This window comes from Macrobrachium nipponense, chromosome 7 (genome assembly GCF_015104395.2).
Source record: "Macrobrachium nipponense isolate FS-2020 chromosome 7, ASM1510439v2, whole genome shotgun sequence".
Classification (NCBI taxonomy): domain Eukaryota; kingdom Metazoa; phylum Arthropoda; class Malacostraca; order Decapoda; family Palaemonidae; genus Macrobrachium; species Macrobrachium nipponense.
In genome coordinates this window covers 23,807,152-23,832,728 of record NC_061109.1, presented here as the reverse complement: position 1 = coordinate 23,832,728, position 25,577 = coordinate 23,807,152, and the positions used below count along the sequence as shown (strand labels likewise).

General features: G+C 44.3%; 1 protein-coding gene across 1 annotated transcript in view; it reads right to left on the bottom strand.

Annotated features, from left to right (window-relative positions):
- Positions 1-25,577, bottom strand: part of LOC135217556 (MFS-type transporter SLC18B1-like) — an 88,777-nt gene that overhangs the window by 16,239 nt on the left and 46,961 nt on the right. Inside the window, exon 3 of the mRNA XM_064253522.1 lies at positions 4,762-5,033. Coding sequence (XP_064109592.1) covers positions 4,762-5,033 — 272 coding nt within the window. The remainder of the gene's footprint in view (positions 1-4,761; positions 5,034-25,577) is intronic.

Below are 25,577 nucleotides of genomic sequence, written 5' to 3'. Positions count from 1 at the left end.
TGGAATATATGTAAACATTAATTTTCAATCTAAAATTATCAATCTGTCATTTTGGTAGTGAATAATAAGTTTAGCTTATCAATCACTACACTGCCAATTGTTATGGGTTTTTGAGGCTGTGATAAAACAACCAAAATAACGTTCCTCCTTGTAAAGTCAACGCGTTAAGGAAAAACAACATGACATAGAATCGACTTTGTGACTTCGTTCACTTTTGATACTTTTAACGATACAAAATAACTATCATTTGTACTACTAAAACCATCTCAACATAAGTAATTTTTCGTAAGATATGTGTTGTTGCAAAAGCTATCTTATACATAAAAGGCCTTTTATAATTTAAGTCATCTTAGATATACATATGTACCCAAACATCATTTAGGGGTGTGGGAAATTGTACTACTGTTTCCTCGGATATTGCAAATATCTTTTAGCATGATTCAAACACGTTTAAATAATATAATGCATAAATACTGAGGCCTTATAATAATTACATCGTATACAAAGCTACTACATACAGGTTATAATACACTACTTTTCAATTATACCCCTCGCTAAATTTAACAGGTTAATCTCACATACTTTTGTCTATATACAAAGTTAATCATATGAGTAGTGATCGAACTACCAGCTGTGCACTGGTACTACCGTACGTACTACTTGGAAGATAAAAAAACAACAACAAAAATTTTGTTGTTGTTTAGTCGCCGGATCGGGTAGATTAACAGTTTTTCCAGAGATTAAAGAGCTGGAATTTTTTTTGTTTTTAAGGTATGTCAACCGCGTTAGTAAATCGGTTATCATCTTCCTAAGGAAACTTTTTTTTCTCTCTTCTTTTTGCGGAAGAATCTTCAAGCCGCATTTTGACATTCAAAGTAATGATAAGGAATCATTCTATTCCTCATGAAATCAGTAAAATACTTACACTAATAATAAAAACCTAAAAACTACGTACTGTATGGCAAAACACATACCATCATCTGTTTAGCTTGCGTGTGTGTAAACGTTCATTTCTAAAAAAATTACAGAGTAGTATAACCTAAACACCTGATTGGTTGGTTGGTAGTCCATGCGAGAGTCTGTTTATCCAATGACTGCCCTCTGCTTCTGTTCTATTTCTATAGACATATTATGGTCATGGATGGCACTAGGTTTGGAACGTTACCATGTCGTGATTTTCTGACTGCCCCCTGACGGCAAAAAATTACTTCAATTTTCCTTTATTAATTAATTAGTCCTTCGTGAAAACAATAATATAATAACGCGGTTGACATACCTTCAAAACAAAATTCAGCTATCTTTAATCTCTGGAAAAATGTTAATCTATCCCGGCTGACTAACAACAACAAAAATTTTTGTTTTTTTGTTTTTTTATCTTCCAAGTAAGTAACGTAACGATAAGTCCAGTGCACAGCTTGTCGTGCTGATCACTACTCATCATGATTAACTTTGTAATATCAAAAGTTATGTGTATAATAACTGTTAACTTTGTATATAAAAGTATGTGTATAAATACTGTATGTAGTATTTGTATACTGATGTAAATATGGTTATAGCCTAGTATTTATGCATTGTATTATCAAAGTGTTTGAATGTGTGGGGCTAAAGTATTTCAATAATCCAGAGGAAACAGTAGTAAATTTCCCTCCCCCAATGAGTTGGGGTGCATATTGTATATCTAAGATGACTTAAATTTATAAAAGCCTTTGTATGGTATAAGCTAGCTTTTGGCAACAACACATATCTTACGAAAAATGTACTTATGTGAAGCATGGTTTTTAGTAGTACAAACAATGAAGTTATTGTTTATTGTTCGTTAAAAATATCAAAGTTGAACGAAGTCGACAAAGTCGAATTCTATGTCAATGTTTTTAACTTTAACTGTATAGTTGGTATGAAAAACACCAGTGTGTCGTAGCGATGCGTCATCAATATAGTGGTAATGAAAATACCACATGGTTTTGTTGTAGCGATAGCTAATCACAAAGTTACAAATCCTTTTCCTGGACGACCATCCTCAGAATTTTACCGACTCTTCAACTTCAGATCGATTATGGTGGAAACTTAATTATTATATAGTCATACTTTTATGTTAAAATTCAACCAAGTTGAACTGCAAAACATTATTAATATTTTGATTGTTATGTACATCTATTTTTGGTTTTGTTTTAACGGAATGTTTGTTTTGAAAATAATACCTATAGTGAACAATGGTGGTTTAATTGTCCCACTATTTTCATTATAGGTGATCTTAATTATCTCACCTTCCATTTAAACAGTTAAAAAAAATTAAAAACTTATTAATTAATTATTTAAATTAAAAAACTGTAATTAATAAATAACAATAATGTGAAAAACAAAAGGGAAAAAAGTTTTTGTTTTTCTGCAGTTAGGTGGGTTTGTTTGATCATGCATCTGACCAATTTCCACATTTCCGAAATCCTTTTTTTTTGAAAAAATTCCAAAAACCGAAACATCGGAATGTGTGTGTACTGCCCACATTTTTTTAAAGCACGTGCACACGTCTACACATTTGCTTGATACCCGTTGGTGAAACGGACTCAAAATTACAGTACGTACGTATTTATTCCTGAGAGAGGAGAGAGAGAGAGAGAGCGAGAGAAGGCGAGAGAGAGAGAGAGAAGAGAATGATTAAGGAACTCCAAGGCGTGTTATTTTTACAATTATTTTATTATCTTGGATTTTTTTGTTTTTTTAATCTTGAGATTTTCTAGTTAAATTCTTCGAGATTAAAACTAAGAAAATTCAACGTAACTTGAACTAGCATCAAGCAACATATTCCTGAATGACTCGGCCATTAGCAAGGCTTAAACCACCAACCGTTTATGAACTTGCTGATACATGAGATACAATGACCAAAACACAAAACCACTGTTTATTGGGAAAATTTGGGAAATTTGGGGGTCGCACGATATGGGGAGATTGCACGTTATTCCGAGTATATACGGTTGTGATTTGATTTTTTTTAAGCCTTTTATGGAACAAATATCTAGGCAAGAATTGCCACATTCCCAGGTTGGCAAACACTGGCCGTACTCACGTTTTGTCCAAGGTTTGGTTTTGTTGTTGTAAGTGAAATGTGGTTGTGCGGTGTGGCGGCAAACGTTCATTTAAATTGGACCATCTAAACAAGTTTAATTATGTGGTCATCCAAAAGCCCTGATTCTTTTTACTCTTATGGGAAATACGCCTCAAAGGTCGTATGAAAGGTTTTTTGACGTGGAATATACTATTAACGGTTGTTTGTGACGAAGGAAGAGATGTTTCGCTGCATACTGTTGGTAGCATTATCGTTAATTATATTACTGGAGATTGCACTGCAAATCGTCGCCATCTTTTTATCAACATAGATTGTTGGTGAAGTACCCATATGATTTAACATAATTTTGATAGTTTTCTCTTACCCCATTCATTTCCTCTCTTTTGTAAAAAAAAAACCAAAAAAATTTTTTTTGTCCCCCAAAAAAAAAAAAAAAAAAAAAAAACAAAAAGAGGCCGCCACCATGCGTATTTGTAGGCTTCTAGCTGTAATCCCTAGGCTAGTAGGCTACATATGTACAGTTAGTTACAGTATACTACATTTTATTTTTTGAAGGCTAATTTTGTACAATAACTTTAAAACTGTCTTGAATTTAGTTTTAGGTGATAGTTGAAAAACATATTTGGTGTTTGAACTAAAGTAGGCAGTTATAAAACATTTGGAACTAGTGGTCTTGGGGGTTGGGTTTAACTATTAAAGTCAGGCAGTTTTTCTAAGCAATTTTGAGGGGGTAGGTTCAGGATAACACGGGTATTTACTTATCACGGGGGTTCCTGGGGCCCTATCCCCCGGGTGGATAACGAGGCCCCACTGTAATTCTTATGTTAACTAAATGATATTCGACAGAATTGAACTGATATTTACATTAGAGTATACTGTATAACCTTAGTCACTGTGGAGAAACAATAAACAAGGAAATATACTGCTGAATTTAGGCTGCAAAATGTAGCTGAAGCCGAGAAAATAATGTTCAATCTTCTAATGGCTATAAATTATCATGCATCAGCAACATAGATGAAACACCCCTAACTTCATTGTGCCATTAAACTAGACCATAAATAAAATTGGAGATTCAAATATTTAAATCAAAACTACTGGACATGAAAGAACACATTTAACTACTATTGTTTTAATGTGTATGGCAGATGGGCCAAAACTTTCCCCCATGGTTATCTTTAAACAAAAATTGAAAGCTAAACAAAAATTCTTGAATGGTATCGTTGTTCAAGTTCACTAAAAAAAAAAAAAAAAAGCAAATAGCACATGATTGGTATATTTGTCTTTTTATAAAACAATAGTAACAAAAGAATAATGTATATTATTGGACACACTGATGTAAAGCATAATTATTTTAAAGATCCATGGAAAAGACGCATATTCGTTATGTTTGTAATATATACGTATTATGATACTGATATGTGAATATGACATTAACTTTATATCTTGTGAATGATGCAACCCCTTTAAAATTAGCTTTAAAATAAATTAGGTCTTCAAAAGTCACAAGATCCACAAGTATATACAGTAACCAAAAGCTAGCCTATACACAGATGGTTTTGTAATTTAGCAGTAATCTTATACTATAGGTATGAGATAAATTCATGAAAATTTGCCTTAATGTTTTATCTCATCTTATCTGAAGGTCATCTTTTACACAAATATATATAGAGGAAAAAAAAAAAAGGAATGTGCTTACTTACAATTTTTGGAAAAAATGGAGGAAACAGGCACACAGCAAATGATGACGTCAATGTACCAGACAATAGAACTAGCAGCAGCAACCATTGTTTGCCAGTGTACCCCCATAATGATCCAGGACTACTCACTGCAATAGACTGACCATCCTGGGGTAGCTGAGAACGCTTACCACTTCGTCTTTTCCTTCTTCCCCTTGAAATGGGGAGAAAAGTAGATTTTTCTTTCTCAGCAGGCTCTGTAGTACGTGCATAAATATTTCCACCTGTATGGTCCACTAAATAAAAATAAATAAAAATTCATACTTCAATATACCTTGGTTTATCAAAATGAAATCTGCAAGTAATCCAAGAACTCCAACATTGACAATTTATTTTTTAAAGATAGTATACGGATATAATAATATTCACCAACTAAAAACAAGATTTGCATAGTTTGCCCAATTAGTGTAGTACTTTGTTCATTGAGGGGCTAAAAACATTACACCAGAGAATAACTTGCACTTCCCTAACCACACAATTTTTATATTCAATGGCATCTGCTCTCCCCACAAGGTATCTTAATGACAAGCCAAAGGAAAAAAAGTGATAGACTTGACAACCTACATATAATATATGACTACAGAATACTTGAATACCCTACTTTCCTGAATTACTTGAATTCCAGAGAGAGAGAGAGAAATATACTTGTACATACTTGTATAACAAATATTTTAGTTAGCCTTGGGTAAAAGAAAATGTTTAATACAGTAGTTGCTTATTTATTATGAATATGGTTATCTCTATTCTGAATGTTTAAAAAAATGTCATTTATCCACAAAGCTGCAACTACAGCATTCCCATTGCTTTGGATATTATTGTACAATAAAACTATATATAAAGGCTGATTGTAGGGTACTGTATACATGTTTACCCTATCATATAATAACCTCTTTTACAGAAGACATTTAAAATTTTGTGAATTACAACTTAAGTAGGAATCCAAGACCCAAAACCTGTGTAAGTCATGAGCCATAATATTCTCATTCCTTTCAAGGGTGAGAAAATGTTTTAAACTTAAGGAAAAGTACTCTCATCTCACAGAGTATACTGTGCGGGACTTATCTTAGTCATCAAAAGGTCTTGTCTAAGATGTGGGACCAATCTCCTCAGTCACCTTCTTTTTGGTTCTAGTTAGACAGCATGTAATAGATAACACATTTCCCTCATCAACTTATGAGGCGTTCATCTATATTCTAGCGACAAATGGCAAAGTTTGATTTCCAAATTATAGGATAATCTCAGGACAAAGGCTAGACCTTCACTAACCATGAAAATGCTACAGAGGAAGGGAGTTTTTTTCAATGATAAGTAATACGGACGCTTTGTTTGGATATGACAATGATAGCTTAGTAGACCTGAACTAATTCTGTTGATTAAACACTTTCTGCAATCACTTTTTATCAAAGCATCGGATAAAGGCAAGTCTATATTTTATAACCCACCTATTTTTTGCAATTATTATTTTGTATCCCAGTTCACTAGATCTGCTACATGTTGGAGTAAAAGTGAGTTTCCTATGCCAGAGCCATCAAAATAGCAGGTAATGGTTTTGAAGACAATATGTACTAGTGACTAACCTATGTAGTCATGAGGCTCCACTCACACTACAGAGAAGTTTAGCTACATATGGGGAAAACATCGCTTGACTGTGGCCTTGCCCACTTGCCAATGAAATTAATTCATTAATATTAGTACCTATGCTTCAGCAATATCAGTGATGACAAACAGGATTTGTCATCTCCTTGATTGCATTATTATTCTCGATAATTTTATTATTGAACTAAGGAACCTCCATAACGAAGCTATAATATTGAAGATTAAAAGCCACAGTAGTGTTCAAATATAACATTGTACAATGCTAAAAATTACTAAGAGAGACTTTCGGATACTGCCCCGTATCCCTCTTTAGTCCTAGGGATACGGAGCAGTATTCTAAAGTCTCTCCTAGTATTATTGAGCATTGTACAATAATATATTTTTACACTAATGTGGCCTTCAATTGTCAATTTTATTATTACTACAGTGATCCCTCATTTATTGCGGTTAGTGGGGACCGGAACCCATCGGGATAGGTGAAAATCCGCGAAGTAGGATTGGCCACCCTAGGAATTTCGGTATACGTCTGGATACCAGAATGTTTAAAATATGTATATTTATACTTTAAATTATTATTTTATTTTTACTTAAATATTTGTTAATTATAAAACCTTAACTATTACTCTCGTCTCTCCGTCCTCTCTCTTCTCTCGTCCATCTCTATTTCCTTCTCTCCAACATCTCTCTCATACGATACTAATTTGGTGGGTTCTAACAACTCACCTCAACAATGGAACAGTAATTATATTGAGACTTGACTAGGCAAATTGACGACAGGTGAAAACAATTGACGACAACGACTATCACAAACCGCTATCGCCAGTTCGATGAATGTGATGATGAATGATGATGAATGTGATGGAATAACTATGATGCTGGGTGTTACTGGCTCATGGTATAATTGAGGCCTTTTAAATCAGTTTCAGGAACGTGGACCATCCTCCCAACATCATAATATTGGCGCTAGGATTGTCAACATTTGCTTCTGTATTTGAAGAGGACAAAGAAGGCTGGTGGTTGGCCAGAAAGGCTAGGCCCATGATTCCAACTTGTAGAGGCTTCAGGTCACGATCGGAAGGCAAAATCTTGCTGCTGGAGGCGCTGATGGTGTAGCTGGGGTTGGCGGGGTTTTTAACCTTGGGGAGAACACCCCATGGTGATGGGTAGTTGCTGTCATTTTTTCTTTTTGCTGCAAAAAAAGGGATTTTGACCGTAGGAAAAATCTATTTCTGGCGCGGAGGCCGTGGTCGTCCCAGTGAAATATTAATGTCTGCTTTAGCCACTATTTCCTAAAAGTAAAATTAATTGCTATAATACCAAAACCAGAAGAACTCTGCTAAACTTGGAACATGTCAGAAGCCCCTCTGACCTATCGCCTCCCTAATCCTATGATAAAAGGTGGTCGGTATTAAAAGAAACTGGGGCGAGTGTTAAACACTACCCACAGGGGGGCAACCCCTTCTTACAAGGACATGATCCCGGTACAACAAACTCCTTGCCATGTTGCCACAATTGTTGCAATGGGTTCTGCCAGGGTAAGGCCTCTCGCTCTTCAATTTTTTTTCGTCCTTGTCTTCTTCATTCACTTGCGAGACTTCTTCATCTCAAAAGGAGGTCTTCATCTTGTTCAGTGGGTCTGGAGTGGGCATCGCTAAGGCCGTTGACCGTCTTCTTTTCCATCCAGTGTCCAATGGAATCCGTCCATATCCCTGATGATTGAGGAGACCAGCCTCACCACCTTCCTCCACTGCCGAGCTGATGAACTTCAATCAGGAGTGAAGCCTGCAATAGTCATGCACCATGTTTAGGAACCATAATTTCTTTCCTAGCAAGGATTTTATGGTTCTCCGTTTTCATCATGTCCTTCAATGCTTGGCTGGATTAATTCGTTAAGAGACATGATGCAATGTCGTAAGTTATGCCAGTACTTTTTTTCAAGGTGAAGCCTTCGTTGGTCGTCAACTGCTGTGATGAATGGCCCCGGCCAACCGGGGTGGAACGAATTGGGAGTGCCTTTTCAAAGTCACAAATGACACCTTGATCCATCGGCTGAATTAGAGTGTGGTTGCCAGCAGGGCAAGGGCAAAACTATCCTGAAAAAACCCCGGGCCATTAACTGCAGGGTCTGTTGTTTGCAAATGGCCTCCCTGCCACATCCCAAATCAAAAGAATGGAACCTTAATAGGGTGAGCCCTTCTTTTTTATGACAGGCTAGATACCAGCTTCACCTGGGAAATGAAAGCCAATGCGGAGTAACCATTCGAGGGTTTAGGGGCTTTCGTTATCCAGGCCTTAAAGTTATGTTATGCCAATACCAAGTACACTGGGGAGCCAGAGAGCCTTAATTTTAGTTTTGTTTAAGGCCCGTGGGCGAGGTTTTTTGGCCTTTTAATAAATAAAGGCATGGCTTAAAGGCAATAAAGCCTGCAGTATTGCGGACACAAAAATGAGAGTGACATGGATCCTTGGTGGGCCTTGAAGACCTGGCTTCTTTCTTCTCTTCCCCATTATCCTTGAAAAGGGTAATATGGCTACGAGAAGGCAATCCTCTTCCTTCCAAAAGAGGCCTGTCCTCGCTCCATTGCTTAAAAAACTTGCTCATGGAAGGTAGGCTGCCATCCAGTTAACTGATGAGCTTAGGGAACTCATCCTATCCTCCCCGTAACGATAGAGGCAGCATCAGTGTTGGCAGAGGCAGCCTCACCATCAAATCAACCCGGGCTTTTTGGCTATGGAGGCCAATATCTATATTGAAATCTATTGAACCAGACCCCTTTGCTGGCTGTAAAGGAGCCTCTTCCATCGAAGAAGTGAATCACCTCCATGGAAGAGCTTAGTACTGGCTTGAGGTTTCGTCCAGGATCATCTTCAGGTTGGTTTCTTCAGCATCTCCGTTTGTGGTCATCGGGCAAAGGTTTTGATCATCGCGATTTGGCCTTTGTCCTGGATCAAATTAGTGCCCAAAAAAAATAATCAATAAAATCACGTTTTTTTTTTTTTCCTTGCAATCAGCAAACCCACAAGGGTTAATGCCAGCTTCCATTTTTACAATTCCTCTTATTACGATTAACGCAGTTATTACCAATACGTTTTGCAAAAAAATACTTTTGCTTTCTTTATTGAAGCTTATTGCAGCAGTTTTTTGCAAGATGTTAGGCGTTACTTATGTAGCACCCACCGTCGATTCATTCCCACTCCATATGGCGTGGCCAGCTGTCTTCCCTCCGGTATAACTTCTGGCCTCTTTTAAAAACATATCTAAAACGTTTGAACCGTTTTCAATGTGGTCATCTTCCGTCCTCTTGGCGACTCACTAGAGGAATCTTTCGCTAGGGGCATGGCGCTTAGGAGGCCATTTGTAAGGGCTTAACGAAAAGTTAATTTCAAGCACATCACTAAGATACACGAGAGACAGTTGACAGCGTGAACGAGAGTGGCGAGATACAACAGGGGAAGAAGCTGAGAGAGGATGCAATGATACGCAGCCAATCATCTCACTGGATACATCCACTTGTGTGCTCATTTCATTCATTTCGATCTCGCGCTGGGAACCAATCACGTGCCTTGTTCTTAAGTGCTCTCGTGGGCTATGTACAAAAAGCCCTTACCGTAGAGAGCTTTCTCTTTCTCTGCGTGATCAATCCTGGGTCCGTTTCCTTTTCATCCTTACTGACGCATCATTGATGAAACAACACTGGGCTTTCCTGCCAATATGGCCTGCTGTATTGGCTGTATTTTTTTATTTGTTATTTTTTTATTTTTTTATGAATAGTTTTGAAAAATCAGGCGAATGCACTTAGGGAGGGCCCCGTGAAAACTTGAACCACAAAGTGGCGAAGGATTACTGTATTAAGTTAAGTAGAGGATTCATTGCAACTTACCAAAGGCAAGATTTTCTTAATTAATTCCCTACTTTGTAGCAAATAAGAAAGGATTGATTGTGTCTATTAAACCCTAGTGTAAAGGAACTACGGCCATTATCGCAAAATTCCTCGGTTACATAAGTTCTACAATAGCGTTGTTCTTACGTTCCCTCCTCGAGAAGCGTTCCAGCAGCTTTCCGCCTAATGTATATATCTTTAAGAATCATATTTTAATGGTACCCTTTTATTAATACTTTTCTCTAACATTCTAAGTTATATGTCTCTGCAACAGAAACACAAATTGGCTCTCGCCGAACCCACTTTTACTACTTTTCGTGGGTCGGATAACCCAACATTTCCCCTCCCGCATGCCTGATATTTCCGCTTTGTTTCCGCGCGGATAACCCTTCCGTGGTAATACCCAGGCCCCCTGAGAGTCGCGGTGTTTGATTTCCCTATCCTGTTACCCGTAAATCCTCAATTGACGTTCTTGTACCATTTACCCAACTCTTGTCATCGTGCCTCAACGGTCTGGTGACCCCTTCCCTCGGCCCCTTTCCCGGTCCGATGTAACCGGTGACCCAAGTGGTTTTGGTTTTTGGCTCGAGCCATTAAGGGACTCAAACTAACTGTCGCTCACCCTTCAGAGCATTCTGAGCGGCATCCACACGGCGCCTCAGTTTAGATCTCTGAAAGCCCTCTACCAGTGGAAAAAACAAACCCAACACCTCTAAACAGGACTAAATAAATACGGTCATACTTCCCCAAGGTTGTTTTGTTAGCTTTCCTCAAACGGTTTTATGGGCCCCGCCAGTTTACGACTCCTGTCGACCGTTTTTTTGTGAGAGTGGCTAATAATGGATCCAGACGTTTTTGTTTTTCGGGCGAGAGAAGACCAGGCCTCCTCTGGACCCTCAACTGCAGCCTTGCCACACGAGAGCTGCTGCTGAAAGCTGTCAAATTGGGCCCCCACCTTCCCAACCAGTGAACCCCCAATCGTATTGGTTCATCCGAGCTGAAGAGCAATTGTCCTCACGGGTCCACGGGACTCACGGACAAGGTTACTGGAAGTTTGACCTCGTCCATGTCAGCCCTACCCGACAGAGGTATTCGACCGCGAATAACCCCCTGGCGGGGGTGTTGACCGGTCAAGAGGCAAACAAGACCGATCCTGGTACCCACCCTTGACGAATTAAAGTACAAAGACTCGTTGACAGCCTACTCCACAACCACCCAGATCCGCGGAGAAAGAAAGCTGGCCCGCGCCCCCATCAGACCTTGTCCTTGTCCAAACCCGATGCAAGGCGCCGACCCCTCAGGATGCCTGGGACACGGTGTGGGCCTTCCTCCAGCCTGCAATTCCCGAAGTAGGTCCCGATGGGAAGAAAAAAGGAAATCCTGGCCTGAGGCCACAGCGAAATATTCCTGCGGCAACTGGAGCCAGATGTCCGAGGACAGCTAACGTAATGCATAACACCCGGTTTCCTTTTTTTCCTCCCTTTCCCCGACGACCGAAACTATTGGACGGAAGGCTGAAAAAGCTGACCCACTCGTCGAGCAGGGCCTGCAAGGCTAGGCTTCGCCGCTCCCCACCCACCCCCGATAACCTCCATTGTCCCTAAGCCGCAGAGAAGGGAGAAGACGACAACGACCCAACGCAAGAAGATCTCGCCAAGTGACCCAGAGGAAGTTACTCCCGCCCACCACGCAATCAGGGGCGGGCGCAAAAGCTCCTGGTGACCAATACCTATATCCCAGGAAGTTTTCCAGAACCGGTACTTCAAGAGATTGCGAAAAGCCCCTGCCCCGGCACCTTCCATTTCCTCAGCCAAAAAACAGTGACGGGCAGGACAAAACCCAGTCCGCCCATGGCTTTCTTTTTATAGCAGTGGCCATCGTCGAACCACACGGCGTAGGGTTTTATTGGTCCGCGATGCTTCTCCTCCGCTAGAGGATGACTTGGTGGGACACAGGGTGGGCCGATGCCACTCTATATCCCTTATTCCCATTCCCGCCATCAGGAAAAGACCGCAGCTGACGGGCCTGACAACACAATTGCCCTCGTCGCCTGCAAAATGGGACCCCCTCAACCCCGTCCTTCCTTCTACGGCACTGAGTCCCTCGAGATTATCCATCTTGGGGGCGCAACTAACGTCTGGGCGTTTTCACCATTGCATAAGCGTCAGGATTCCACTTAACTGGGGGGCCAGATTTCCTGGGCGGGCATAATAAAAGAAGAACGGCCTGCCTGGTTGATGTGGGTCCGCAAACGCCTCCTCGGACAATGGGACATGCCGTTGTCCCCTGCCTACCCGCTTGCCAGCAAGGTGCCTAGGCACCCCCACCTTTTGTTTGGCCCCCGCATCCCCCCCCGCCCCCCCCCCCCCCCACACAAGTACAAAGCAACCCTCCTACAGGCAATTCCCCGAAGTTTTTCAAACCGGAAAACTTCGTCAACGTGGCGTGGGACCGATGCCCAACCACGGAAATATTATTCCCCCACATCACCACCACGGGAGTGGCCCACTGAACGCACGCAAAGTTCCAAGTTCCGATGACTTCCCTCCCGGGCCGCCTTCATTGGATGCAAAAAAGGGTGTTCAACGCCCTTGGGCTTCACCCCTCCCCAACATGGCGTACGGAAGCCTGATGGCCACCTGCTTAACCCGGGCCCTGCGGGAGACTACAGGAGACTCCAACCTCAACCTACGATCCCCGATCACTATACCCCTTGGCTAAACAATACAGGTACTTGAACCGGGGCCTCCCACTACCATGGGCAGCAAAAAATATCTTCACAAAAAATGGACCTTTTAAAAATTAAAAATGATTATTGTTTAAGGATACAACTAAATGTTTTGTACATACTTACCTGGCAGAATATATACTTAGCTATAGACTCGGTCGTCCCGACAGAATTTCAAAACTCGCGGCAACACGCGACAGGTAGGTCAGGTGATCCACCATTCCCGCCGCTGGGTGGCGGGTGGGTCTGGAACTATTCCCGTTTTCTAAGCCATAATTTCTCTTACACCTGTCTCCTGAGGGGAGGCTGGGTGGGCCATTAATCGTATATATCTGCCAGGTAAGTATGTACAAAACTTTATTGTATCTTAACAATATCATTTTTGTACAAGTAACTTACCCAGCAGATATAACTTAGCTGATTGGCACCCTTGGTGGCGGGCAAGAGACAGCTAAAAACCAAAATAATACTTAACTAAATACATTAAAAAACAGGGAAAAAACAACCTATGTTCTTGGATAACATAATCCATAGTTTCCTACCTTATTGGGCTGAAGACTTCATGACTACTGTCGATGAGTCTGCTTGCCTCAAGTGTTTTCAACGAGGAATGAACCTATGGTTGAATAACTCTTTGGATCGTGTCAATGGGGGCTAGCCCGCTTACGCGACAGAGCCTATACTGGATCGTACCAATGGGGGCTGACCCACTTACATGGTAGAGCCTTGACCTTTTGTCATATCAATGGAGACTCGCCCTCTTACATGACAGAGTTAAGGTTATTAAACAAATCACAAAGAGCACTGAAGCCAATCCGATCACCTGACCATGTTTAGTCTTGTTACAATCTATGAATTGTAAGAGGGTCCCTATTCCCTCTGACAATTAACCAATAAAAAACACAACCACCAATAACATTAATTTAGCCTTAACTAAATAGGAAGGATTAGCCTCAGCCCCTTCTCCCAGCACTGAATTCGCCGAAACATACGCTCCCAACCAGAGCAAAAGCACTTTTGTCGTACGAAATTTTTAACATCTCTTAGGTAATTCGAGGCGAACACCGAATTACATCTCCAAAATGTCGACTCTATAAGAGCCTGAAGCGACCATGTTTTGTGAAATGCCATCGACGTAGCTATGCTCTCACTTCATGAGCTCTCACTCTAGAACCTTTTAAATGCTCTTCTTCGCATTTATTTGGTGACTTCCCTTATTACATCTTTATGAAGAATGTAAGGGCGTTCTTAGAAATCGACTCTCTTTTTCGGATCTCTTACAGAGCACCAAAGACTTTTTTCTGTACCATTCAGCAACTTCTTCTTCTCCAGGTAGACTGAGTGCCCTGACTGGACACAAAGTCCTTTCTAGTTCTCTCCCTGTTAAAGAAGATATTCCTTTTATCTCAAAGCTTCTTGGCCAGGCTTTGAGGGATTTTTCATTTTTCGCTAGAAAAAATGGTTTGAAAGGAGCAAATCGCTGAATCTTTCTTAAACCCCACTTTACCTTCCAAAGCTTGCAACTCGCTCACTCTCTTGGCTGTTGCTAAACGCAAAAAGGAATAAAGACTTTCTTGTTAAGTCCCTAAACGAAGCTGCGTGAGACGGTACGATTTTTCCGACATTAGGAACTTGAGGACCACATCCAAGTTCCAGCTAGGCTTCTTGATTACATGTTCTTTCGTGGTCTCAAAAGACCTTATAAGGTCATGAAGATCTTTATTGTTTGTCAGCTCTATTCCTCTATGTCGAAAAACGGAGGCCAGCATACTTCTGTAACCCTTCACTGTTGAAACTGCCAGGTTACAGTCTTTTTCTCAAATATAGGAGAAAATCTGCGATTTCAGTTACAGAGGTACTGGAGGAGGATATTTTCTTTCCCTACACCATCTTCTAAACAACTCCCACTCGACTGATATACTTTAGAAGTGGAGACTCTTCTGGCTCTTGCAATAGCCTTCGCCACTTCTCGTGAAAAGCCCCTTGCTCTGACAAGTCCTTCGACAGTCTGAAGGCGGTCAGACTTAGAGCGGGGAGGTTTTTGTGAAACCTGTCGAAGTGGGGTTGTTTGAGAAGATCGTTCCTTAGTGGAAGCGATCTTGGAAAATCCACTAACCACTCCAGCACCTCTGTGAACCAATCGAGAGCCGGCCAAAAGGGAGCGATGAGGGTCATTCTTGTTCCTTCCGAGCAAGCGAACTTCCTCAACACTTCTCCTACTATCTTGAAAGGAGGGAAGGCGTACGTGTCCAAGCCCGTCCAATCTAGCAGAAAGCTGTCTACTGCTACTGCTTGAGGATCCGAGATCGGGGAGCAATAGGTTTCTAATCTGTGGTTCTTGTTGGTCGCGAACAGGTCTATATTGGGCCTTCCCCACAGATGCCACAGTTGTTGGCAAATCTGAGGATTGAGAGTCCATTCCGTGGGTAGGACTTGATCTTTTCTGCTTAACAGATCTTGCCCGGAGCATTTTTCTCTCCCGGCCCTGTACAAATCTTGTGAGGAGAGAGATCTTCCTTTCCTCCTGTGCCCAAATCAGCAGATCCTTTGCTGATTCGTACAGGGAAAAGGAATGCGTCCCCCCTTGCTTCTTTATATAAGCGAGGGCTGTTGTTGTTGTCCGAGTGAATCTGAATCCCAGACCTGAGACCTGTTCCTCGAAATGAACCAAAGCTAGATGAATGGCAGTTAGCTCTTTCTTGTTGATGTGCCAGGACACTTGTTTCTCCTTCCCAAAATGCCTGACACTTCTTGCGAACCTCGGGTCGCTCCCCACCCTGAATCTGAGGCGTCTGCAAACAACGCTAGGCGCGGGTTCTGTAGCGAAGGGAGATTCCTTTGCTTAGTTTCTGTGGATCTAACCACCAACGGATATTCTCCTTGATCCGTTTCGAGATTGGAAAAGTCTCTCCCAGATTGTTGGACTTCCAATCCCACTTCTCCTTCAGGTAAAATTGAAGGGGTCGTAGGTGAAGTCTTCCTAAGGAAACTAACTGTTCCATCGAGGAGAGGGTCCCAAGCAAGCTCATCCATTCCCTCGCGGAGGACAATGTTCTTTCCTTAAGAAGACTGACACCTTTTCTAGGCAGCGTTCTCTCCTTTCCTGTGAAGGATACGCTAGAAAAATCCCTCCGAGAATCCATCTGAATCCCCAGATAGACAATACTTTGCTGGGGAGTCAGCATGGATTTCTCGTGATTTACCAAAAGTCCTAAGGACTTGTCAACTTTAGAGTCACTAAAAGGTCCTCCAGACATTTTTCTCCGATTGGGCTCTATTAGCCAATCGTCCAGATATAACGAGATCCTGATCCCTTCCAGATGTAGCCAATAAGCTACATTCTTCATGATGTCCGTAAAGACTTGAGGGGCAGTCGAAAGTCCGAAGCACATCGCTCGGAACTGGAACACTTTCCTTGGAACATGAACCTCATGATATTTCCTTGCTGCCGGATGAATTGGCACATGGAAATACGCATCCTGAAGGTCCAGGGACACCATCCAGTCCCCTGGACGAAGAGCAGATAGAACAGAGGAAGACGTCTCCATTGAAAATTTCTTCTTCAAGACAAAGAATTCAGGGCACTGACGTCTAGAACTGGTCTCCATCCCCCCGATGCTTTCGGTACCAGAAATAGCCGATTGTAGAATCCTGGGGACTGGAGATCTTGAACCAGTTCTACCGCTTCCTTGGACAATCATGTTTCCACTGCTTGCAACATAGCAAGCTTTCGGACCGGATCCGAGTATCTGGCGGTTAACTCCCTTGGAGTTGTCGTCAAGGGAGGATTTTCCCCTGAAGGGGATTAAGTATCCTTTTTTCAGATAGAGAGGGACCAGGAGTCCGCTCCCTTCTGCGCCCAGACTTTGGCAAAGTGGAGTAGCCTGGCGCCTACTTTCGTCTGGAGGACTTGCTGTTCATCTAGACTTCCCGAAGGACCTTCTAGATGGTCTACTCTTTCTCTCTGGTCTTCGACCTCTAAGAGGGGCTCTAGAAGGGGAGGCCCCTCGAAAGGGCTGAACAAAAGAGGTCTCTCTTCTTCTCTATCGGCACTGCCGGCCTAAACTTCTTGGCTGAGTGCGTGAGTAGATCTTGAGTTGCCTTCTCGTAAGAGATTTCGAAACCTCTCTAACCGTTTCTTGTGGAAAAAGGTGCGGGGATAAGGCAGCAAAAAGAGAGTGTCCTTTGCAAGGGTGATACTGCTCTTGCTAAGAACGAGCTAAAGACAGATCTCTTCTTCAAAACTCCCGTTCCAAAAAGAGAGGCAACTTCCACAGAACCGTCCATGACCGCTCTGTCCAGGCAAGCCAGGACGCTCGGAAAGTTCCTCCATGGAAACAAAGTCCGTGTCCTGAGCTCTCTTCGCTAATGCTCCTAACGCCCAGTCCATAAAATTGAAGACTTCTAGGGTTTTAAATAGGCCCTTTAGAAGGTGGTCCAGCTCACACATGCCCCAAGTCGCCTTAGCAGACAGCAACGACTTCCTCCTAGAAGAGTCCACTAAGGACGCAAAATCCGCATCCGCGGAAGAAGGTAGACCCTAACCCCATCGGTTCTTTGTCTCGTACCACCTTCCTGGTTGCTGTTAACTTGGAAGGAGGGCAGAAAAAACTGTCTTGCCCGCTTCCCTTCTGGAAGTCAACCACTCTGAAAAAAAGTTTTCAAAGCCTTTTTCATACAAAGAGCGGGGCGCATCTTAACGAAGGAAGACGATTTGAGAGCTTTAGTGCTGGACATCAACGATCCTGGTGAAGGAGGGTCCGCAGGATGAAGGGAGTCTCCGAACTCCTTTAGCAGCAAAAGAGAAAGTCTCTTGTAGTCGCCGAAACTGCTACATCTACAGGCTCTTCGTCTTCCGATACCTGATCCAACTGATCTACAGAAGGAGATCGTTTTGGAGTGATCTGGCTCTTCCCGGGAGAAGAACTCCTTTCCCGAGAAGGGGAGCGCGGAACATTAGCACTCCTATATCGAAGAGTGAGGCTCCTGTCTGTCTGCACACTCTTGTGCCTACTAGATTCTTGTTGTCTAGGTTCTCCGGTTCGTGGCGCTTGCTAGGCTCCTGGCGTCCTGATTCAGGGCGCTTGATCCCCGCGTCCTGATTCCTGACGCTTAACAGGCTCTTGGCGCCCTGACTCCTGACGCCCTGACTCCTGGCGCCCTGACTCCTGGCGCCCTGACTCCTGGCGCCCTGACTCCTGGCGCCCTGACTCCTGGCGCCCTGACTCCTGGCGCCCTGACTCCTGGCGCCCTGACTCCTGGCGCCCTGACTCCTGCGCCCTGACTCCTGGCGCCCTGACTCCTGGCGCCCCTGACTCCTGGCGCCCTGACTCCTGGCGCCCTGACTCCTGGCGCCATGACTCCTGGCGCCCTGACTCCTGGCGCCCTGACTCCTGGCGCCCTGACTCCTGGCGCCCTGACTCCTGGCGCCCTGACTCCTACGCCCTGACTCCTGGCGCCCTGACTCCTGGCGCCCTGACTCCTGGCGCCCTGACTCCTGCCTGGCGCCCTGACTCCTGGCGCCCTGACTCCTGGCGCCCTGACTCATGGCGCCCTGACTCCTGGCGCCCTGACTCCTGGCGCCCTGACTCCTGGCGCCCTGACGTCCTGGCGCCCTGACTCCTGGCGCCCTGACTCCTGGCGCCCTGACTCCTGCGCCCTGACTCCTGGCGCCCTGACTCCTGGCGCCCTGACTCCTGGCGCCCTGACTCCTGGCGCCCTGACTCCTGGCGCCCTGACTCCTGGCGCCCTGACTCCTGGCGCCCTGACTCATACCGTCCTGATTCCTGCCTTCTAGCAGAATCCTGACGTCCTGAATCCAGCGTTCTAAGAGGCTCTTGACGTCCTTTCTTGCGTCTTGCTGCCTCTTTGCGCCTGTCTGGCTCCTGGTCCTGGAGACCCAAGGGATCCTGATACTAAATCGGTTTCAAGGTCGGTTCCTTGTAGCTAAACCGATCGAGGCTTCTTCTCGATGCGCTGTGTCTAAGAGGACGCTTCGGGGAAGCCAGCCTATAGGGCGAAAGGGCTCTTCTCTCAGGAGAACAACTCCTATCCGACGAGTCCCCGCTTGACGAAGGCGATAAACGCCCTGGAGATCGTGAGAGTTCTCTCCTATACGAAGAAGGAACGCTTAGCGGAACTCTTAACAGGGAGCGAGACATCCTTCCTCCTTGTAGAGTCCTTAGCAAAAGAGCCTACGAGCGACGCTAACTGCTCTTGCAGATTAACCAAAAACTTCTTGGTCGGATCCTGAAGAGCAGGCTCCTCTTGTCTAGTCCTCTTAGGTCCCGAAGGCCAATCCTCGGGAAAACGCTCTGGGCTGGAGTCAGCAGCGTCTCCTTTAGGCGCCTTCCAGGCTCTCTTCAAAGGGCGCGAACGGGAGGCCGAACTCCATCCTCGTTTAGGAGAGGAAGAGTCTGAGGCCGAAAAACACTCCTTCAGGACGCCTTTTCTGCGGCAATCCGAGGCAGCCTGGGACTTAACAACAGGATCTGCCGAATGGGAGGCGCCTGACCGTTGGGGATGTTTCTGCATCCTCCCTGCGGCTTTCGACATTCCTCCTCCCCTGGTCTGGGGAGTTTGGAAGAGGTCTAGGCCTAGGAGCAATGAGGAACCGTCAGACGCCCCCACCCCTCCACTGCACTGGGGACCTGCACAAGTCACTATCACCACTCTTACCTTGGTTTAGAGCTCGTAGTTGAGCTTGAAGTTTCTTAATTGAAGCTTTTACATTTTCCCTTTCTGATGAAGAATCTTTGGATTCAGAACAGGGAGAAGCAGCTGAGGCTAAGGGAAAATTGTTAGATGGAGTAGTTAATTTCTTGTTCTAAGGAGCAAGATCTACTAGATGACCTAGCTGAAGCCTTCCTCACTATCTCTCTCAAGCTTCCTAACATATGAAGATAATTCCTTCCTATTCAAGCTCCGTAAGGTTCTCGCATTCCACACAGGTGTTAATAAAGAACATTCATTCTCCCTGCATTTAGCGCAAATACTATGCGGATCTAATGCCGATTTAGGCAGCCTAACCTTACAGTCTTCCTACTGCAAACTCTAACATAGGTGAAGCCTTAGCGTCAGACATCGTGAAAGAGTAGTCAAAACCAAAGTCGAAAAACAGTCCACAATAAGCGTATGCCAAGCCAGAGAAAAAACAGAATACGTCACCAAAAAACCAATCCAAATTCTCGGCAAACGAGTTGAAATCAAGATGGAGGAACTAACAATAGGTGTTGTCCGTTCAACCGACAGAGAAATTATGGCTTAGAAAACGGGAATAGTTCCAGACCCCTACCCCGCCACCCAGCAGCGGGAATGGTGGATCACCTGACCTACCTGTCGCGTGTGCCGCGAGTTTTGAAATTCTGTCGGGACGACCGAGTCTATAGCTAAGTATATATCTGCTGGGTAAGTTACTTTGTACAAAATCTTATTTTCAGGTTCCGGTGCATCCCGAGGACGTTCCCAAGACCGCCATCATCACGCCCTTCAGCTCCTACATCTTCCATTACTCCACCTTCGGCCCGAGAAACGCTGGGGCCACCTTCCAGCACCTGATGGACAGAATCCTGGGGGACCTGCCCTTCTGCATCTGCTACGTCAACAATATTTTGGTCTTTTCCAGGTCCCCGGAGGAGCACCTACACCATGTCCGAGCGGTTCTGAAATGCCTGCAGGAAAACGGGCTGGTCGTCCGATTCGACAAGTGCACCTTCGGCGCCGAGAGGGTGGACTTCCTCAGACACGAGATCTCTGCAGCAGGCATGCGCCCCATGGCCTCGAAGGTGGACGCGGTGCAGAAGTTTCCGACCCCAACTTCGGTCAAGGCCCTGCAATATCGGGATGGTGAATTACTACCGCCAGTTCATCCCCGACGTCGCCCGCACCATGTCCCTTCTAACACAGGTCCAGAAGGGGAAACCAAAAAACCTGACGTGGGAAGCAGAACAAGCGCAGGCCTTCCACGACACGAAGATGGCCCTCGCCAGAGCCGCAACCTTGTCCCACCAGGACCCCGCGGCGCCCTTACGTCTCGCCACAGACGCCAGCAACGTCCAGGGCGGGTTCCAGCTGCTCGCCTTATACAGTAAAAAAAACTGTCACCTGCCGAGACGAGATACAGCACATTCGACCACGAGCTCCTGGCGGTGTACTAAGCAGTGCACCACTTCCGCTACCTCCTCGAGGGCACCCCCTTCACTATCAGGACAGACCACCGACCCTTGGTGCACGCCTTCACCAAGGCGGGCGACGCCTGGTCAGCGAGACAACAGAGGCACCTGGCAGCCATCGCTGAGTTTGGCTGCACCATCCATTACGTTCCCGGTGAGAAGAACCCCGTGGCCGACGCCCTCTCGAGGATAGAGATCAACGCCGTGCACCTTGGGATCGACTAAGACGACCTCGCCCGAGAACAGGCTGCCGACCCGGAGACTGCCGCATATCGCACAGCCATCACCGCCCTCAAGTGGGAGGACGTGCCCTTCGGACCCGCAGGCACAACGCTCCACTGCGACATCAGCACGGGGTGCCCCGCACCCACTGATTCCAGCCTCCCGCAGGAGAGCCGTATTCAACGTCATACACGGACTCTAGCACCCCTCGGGCCGGACGACGATGCGCCTCCTGACAGAGAAGTTCATCTGGCACGGAATTCGGAAGGACTCCCTCGAGTGGGCCAGGACCTGCGTTCCGTGCCAAACAAGCAAAGTAAGTCGGCACACACAATCGGGCGTGGGGGAATTCCCGCAGCCGAAACGAAGATTCGGCCACATTCATGTAGACGTCGTGGGTCCCCTTCCCCCGTCAGAAGGCGCCAAATACCTCCTGATGATAATCGATCGCTCCACCAGATGGCCCGAGGCGACGCCGATGTCGGAGGCAACCACCAAAGCATGCGCCGAAGCCCTTCTCGCCAGCTGGATCAGTCTATTCAGAGTGCCGGATGATATCACAACTGACCGCGGACCCGTTTTCCTGTCGGAGTTGTGGACCGCCCTGGCCCGCCTGATGGGGACATCGGCTACACGCCACCCCCGCCTACAACCCAGCGGCTAACAGCATGGTGGAAAGGGTCCACCGATCTCTCAAGGCTTCCCTAATGGCATGCTGCACTGGCGAGGATTGAAAGAGCCAACTACCATGGGTCCTCCTTGGCCTCCAGACCGCCCCTCGGGCGAACGGCGAAGCATCACCTGCGGAGAAGGTATACAGGGAAACATTGGCAGTCCCAGGCGAGTTCTTCCTGACCAACGCCGACGACACAGACGTCTCCATCACCCGACTTCGAGAATCCGCCAGAAAATTTACGCCCTGCATCAAGACGACCTCCAACCGAACCATCCACTTCCTCCCAAAGGCCCTATCGTCCTGCAAACACGTCTTCATCAGGGACGACGCCCGCCACTAACGAGACCCTACCGAGGCCCCTTCCACGTCCTCCGACGCACCGGCAAGGCGTACTTCGTATCCATAAATGGTCGCGAGGACTGGGTCACGATCGACCGACTGAAACCAGCTTTCCTTAAGGATAAGAGTACGCCGATGCGGATCCCATAGGGCGCCTCATGCTTCCTTGGCAAGAAGTGACTCCATTGATAGCCAAACCACCCAGTCGTAGCAGAGGCCGCCTTCGGACGACAGTCGAACCCCCAGAGGATCACCTCAAGGGAAGCATCCCGTCCCCGAAAATCCCCCGAGGACTCTGAGGCCGAGGATCTACCACAGCAGCTGGTCTCGCGCACCCGGGGCCGCCTCTGCCGGCCCGCTCGCTTCCGCGAGTAGTGATCAGAAGCACTAAAAAATCATCCAACAATTACGCCCTAATTACTGTCTTAGGGGGAGAATATTTGTAAGGACAATACCTTATCGCAAATTCCTCTGTATATATAATTCTACAATAGCGTTGTACTTACTCCCTCCTCGAGAGCGTTCAGCAGGCTTTCCGCCAATGTATATATCTTGTAAGATCATATTTTATGTACTTTTATATTCTAAGTTATGTCTCGCAAGAAACACAAATCGGCTCTCGCCGACCCACTTTCACTCTCTCTCGGGTTGGATACCACATTTCCGCCCGCATGCTGTATATTTGAATTTCCCTACCTGTAATAAAGAACAGTACGCTTCTACCTGCCTCTTTGTTCACACCTCACACTGGCATCACAACATTAGGTTAAACAAATAAGTTAACCTGGTTTGTTTTACCTCAAGTTTTGACACTATGTATAGCTTTCTTTTTGCTGCAGCAAGAGATGAGTGTTGCCAAATAACTATTACCCACTAAAGAAATAATAATTATTCATGGGATTTCTTGCTCTTGCCACAAGTCTTGCTTGTATACAAAGGGCAAGCCGTAGCACAAATGCAGTCTTGCAACAATGGGGACAATTTCATATTCTAGTGGCCATTCTTGAATTTCTTGAAACCTATGTATGCTTTCTACAGACCATGAAATAAGTGTTTTTCGTAAACCACTTTTAAACCGACATGGATTTCCATGCTAATAAAGCACTATGTGTTTCTAACATTGTCCTAATTTATGGTAATACAGTGTTCCCCATGTATTCACGTGGGATGGGTACCAGAAACCCCCACCCCCCACCAATTAGCTGGAACCTGCAAATAGCTCAAACCCCCATAAGAACTCTTGAAAACTGTATTTTGTTGGTTGAAATTCAAGAAAAACCACTAAAATTTTTCATACCAGTTTTTGTTTTTAAGTTTTATCACAAAAAGTGCATTTTATGATGAAATTGATAAAAACTGGAATTTGTGGATACTTCTAAGAAAATATCGCGAATAGACTAACTTTCTGCGAATAATGAGGCTGTGTTTTCCAGAGAAATCCGCCAATACAAGTGTCTGCAAATACAGGGGGGTTCACTGTTCACAGAACTGACAGATGTGCTTAAGGGGGCCGGCCGGCTAATGCCATTCTTCAGGACAGGACTTTGATATTCATGCCACTTAATAAGGTGACTTGGGACATCTCCAAACTGCATTTGATTTTTGCCTCTGACCTTCGGTTTTGTGATGCCAGGGCGATTTATCCCGAAAATAACCATTTTTCAAATTCTATCTCCTCCCTTGATATTTAATATTAAGACCTGGGATTACTACCATATATAGACCTGATGCAGACCTCCAATCAAATGAGGAGTTTTTTTTTCTAAAAGTAATTTTTTTGCTAGATATGAATTTTTCATTATGGTAAAAAAATAAACCCTTTAAATTAAGGAAAAACAAATTTATAAAAAAAAAAGATGAAACAAAAATTGGAAAAAAAGGGTTTTCATTTGATTGTTTCTATAACGTCTTTCTGAGTATAATACCAAATTCCAATGTTATAGCTTTAAAACTAAGTGAGAAGATAGATTTTGAAGGTCAATAACTAGTTTAGAGACGGCGGGCGTTCAAAGTTTTTCTTTGTATATAACGACAATGTTAATAAATAATAATTATTATGAATGCATATTTCTTTTTTGTGTATTAATAAACCAAAACTTTTATTTATCATAATTTAATCATAAATGATGATCCCTTTGCTCATATATCATAGCTTGGGGCACTGCGTCAGGCAAGACGGGGCACTCCTTCCTACGCAACTCTCTCTCTCTCTCTCCTTCACTAACTCAGCTTATTACAGCTAATTTTCTTCTTCTGTATGTTACCTAGATGTTTTCCTAGTATTTTCCGTTTTGGCATGATGAAATTCTTGCCGAAACAAAAATAAACAAACGTAAATGCAAGAGAATGCCAAGAGGTGAAATTCGAAGTTATACAGGCAGTCCCCGGGTTACGACGGGGGTTCCATTCTTGAGAAGTGTCATAAGCCGAAAATCGTCGTAAGCCGGAACATCGTCAAAAATCCCAAGAAAACCTTACTTTTGATGCTTTGGGTGCATTGAAAACTATGTAAACTGCATTCTTATGGCATTTTTTATCAAAATAACCTTCAAATATTGATTATTTTGCATTTTTGGTGTCATATTTCATCTCCCAGATGAGCGTTGTAGGCGTTGTAACCCTGGAACATGCATCGTAACCCTGGAAATAACATCTATTGACAAGTATCGTAACCTCGGAACGTCGTAAGCCGACACCGTCATAACCAGGGGACTGCCTGTACTCTCTTTTTGCAAAGACAGTGTTAATAAATCATGATTATTATGAATTTCATATTCCTTTTTGGGTATTAATAAACCAAAACTATGTTATTTATCATAAATTAAGATTCCTTTGCTCAAAGATCGTAGCCTGGGGGACAGTGTGACGTGTCCTTTAGGCAAGACGGGGGCGTTTACTTACTATGCAACCCTCCCTCCCTCTCTCTTCACTAACTACGCTAATATCGCATATATTATGATATTTTGTAATCATATTAGAGCGAATTTTCTTCGTCTTTATGTTAGCGAGATGTTTTCCTTGTCTTTTCCTCATTGGCATGATGAAAATCTTGCCGAAACATAGATAAGCATATGTAAAAGCAAGCGAATGTCAAAGGTGAACTCAAACGTGTAGACTACTTGAAGTCTGTGGTCACACTGATCCTGGTTGAACAGTGATACTCCCCT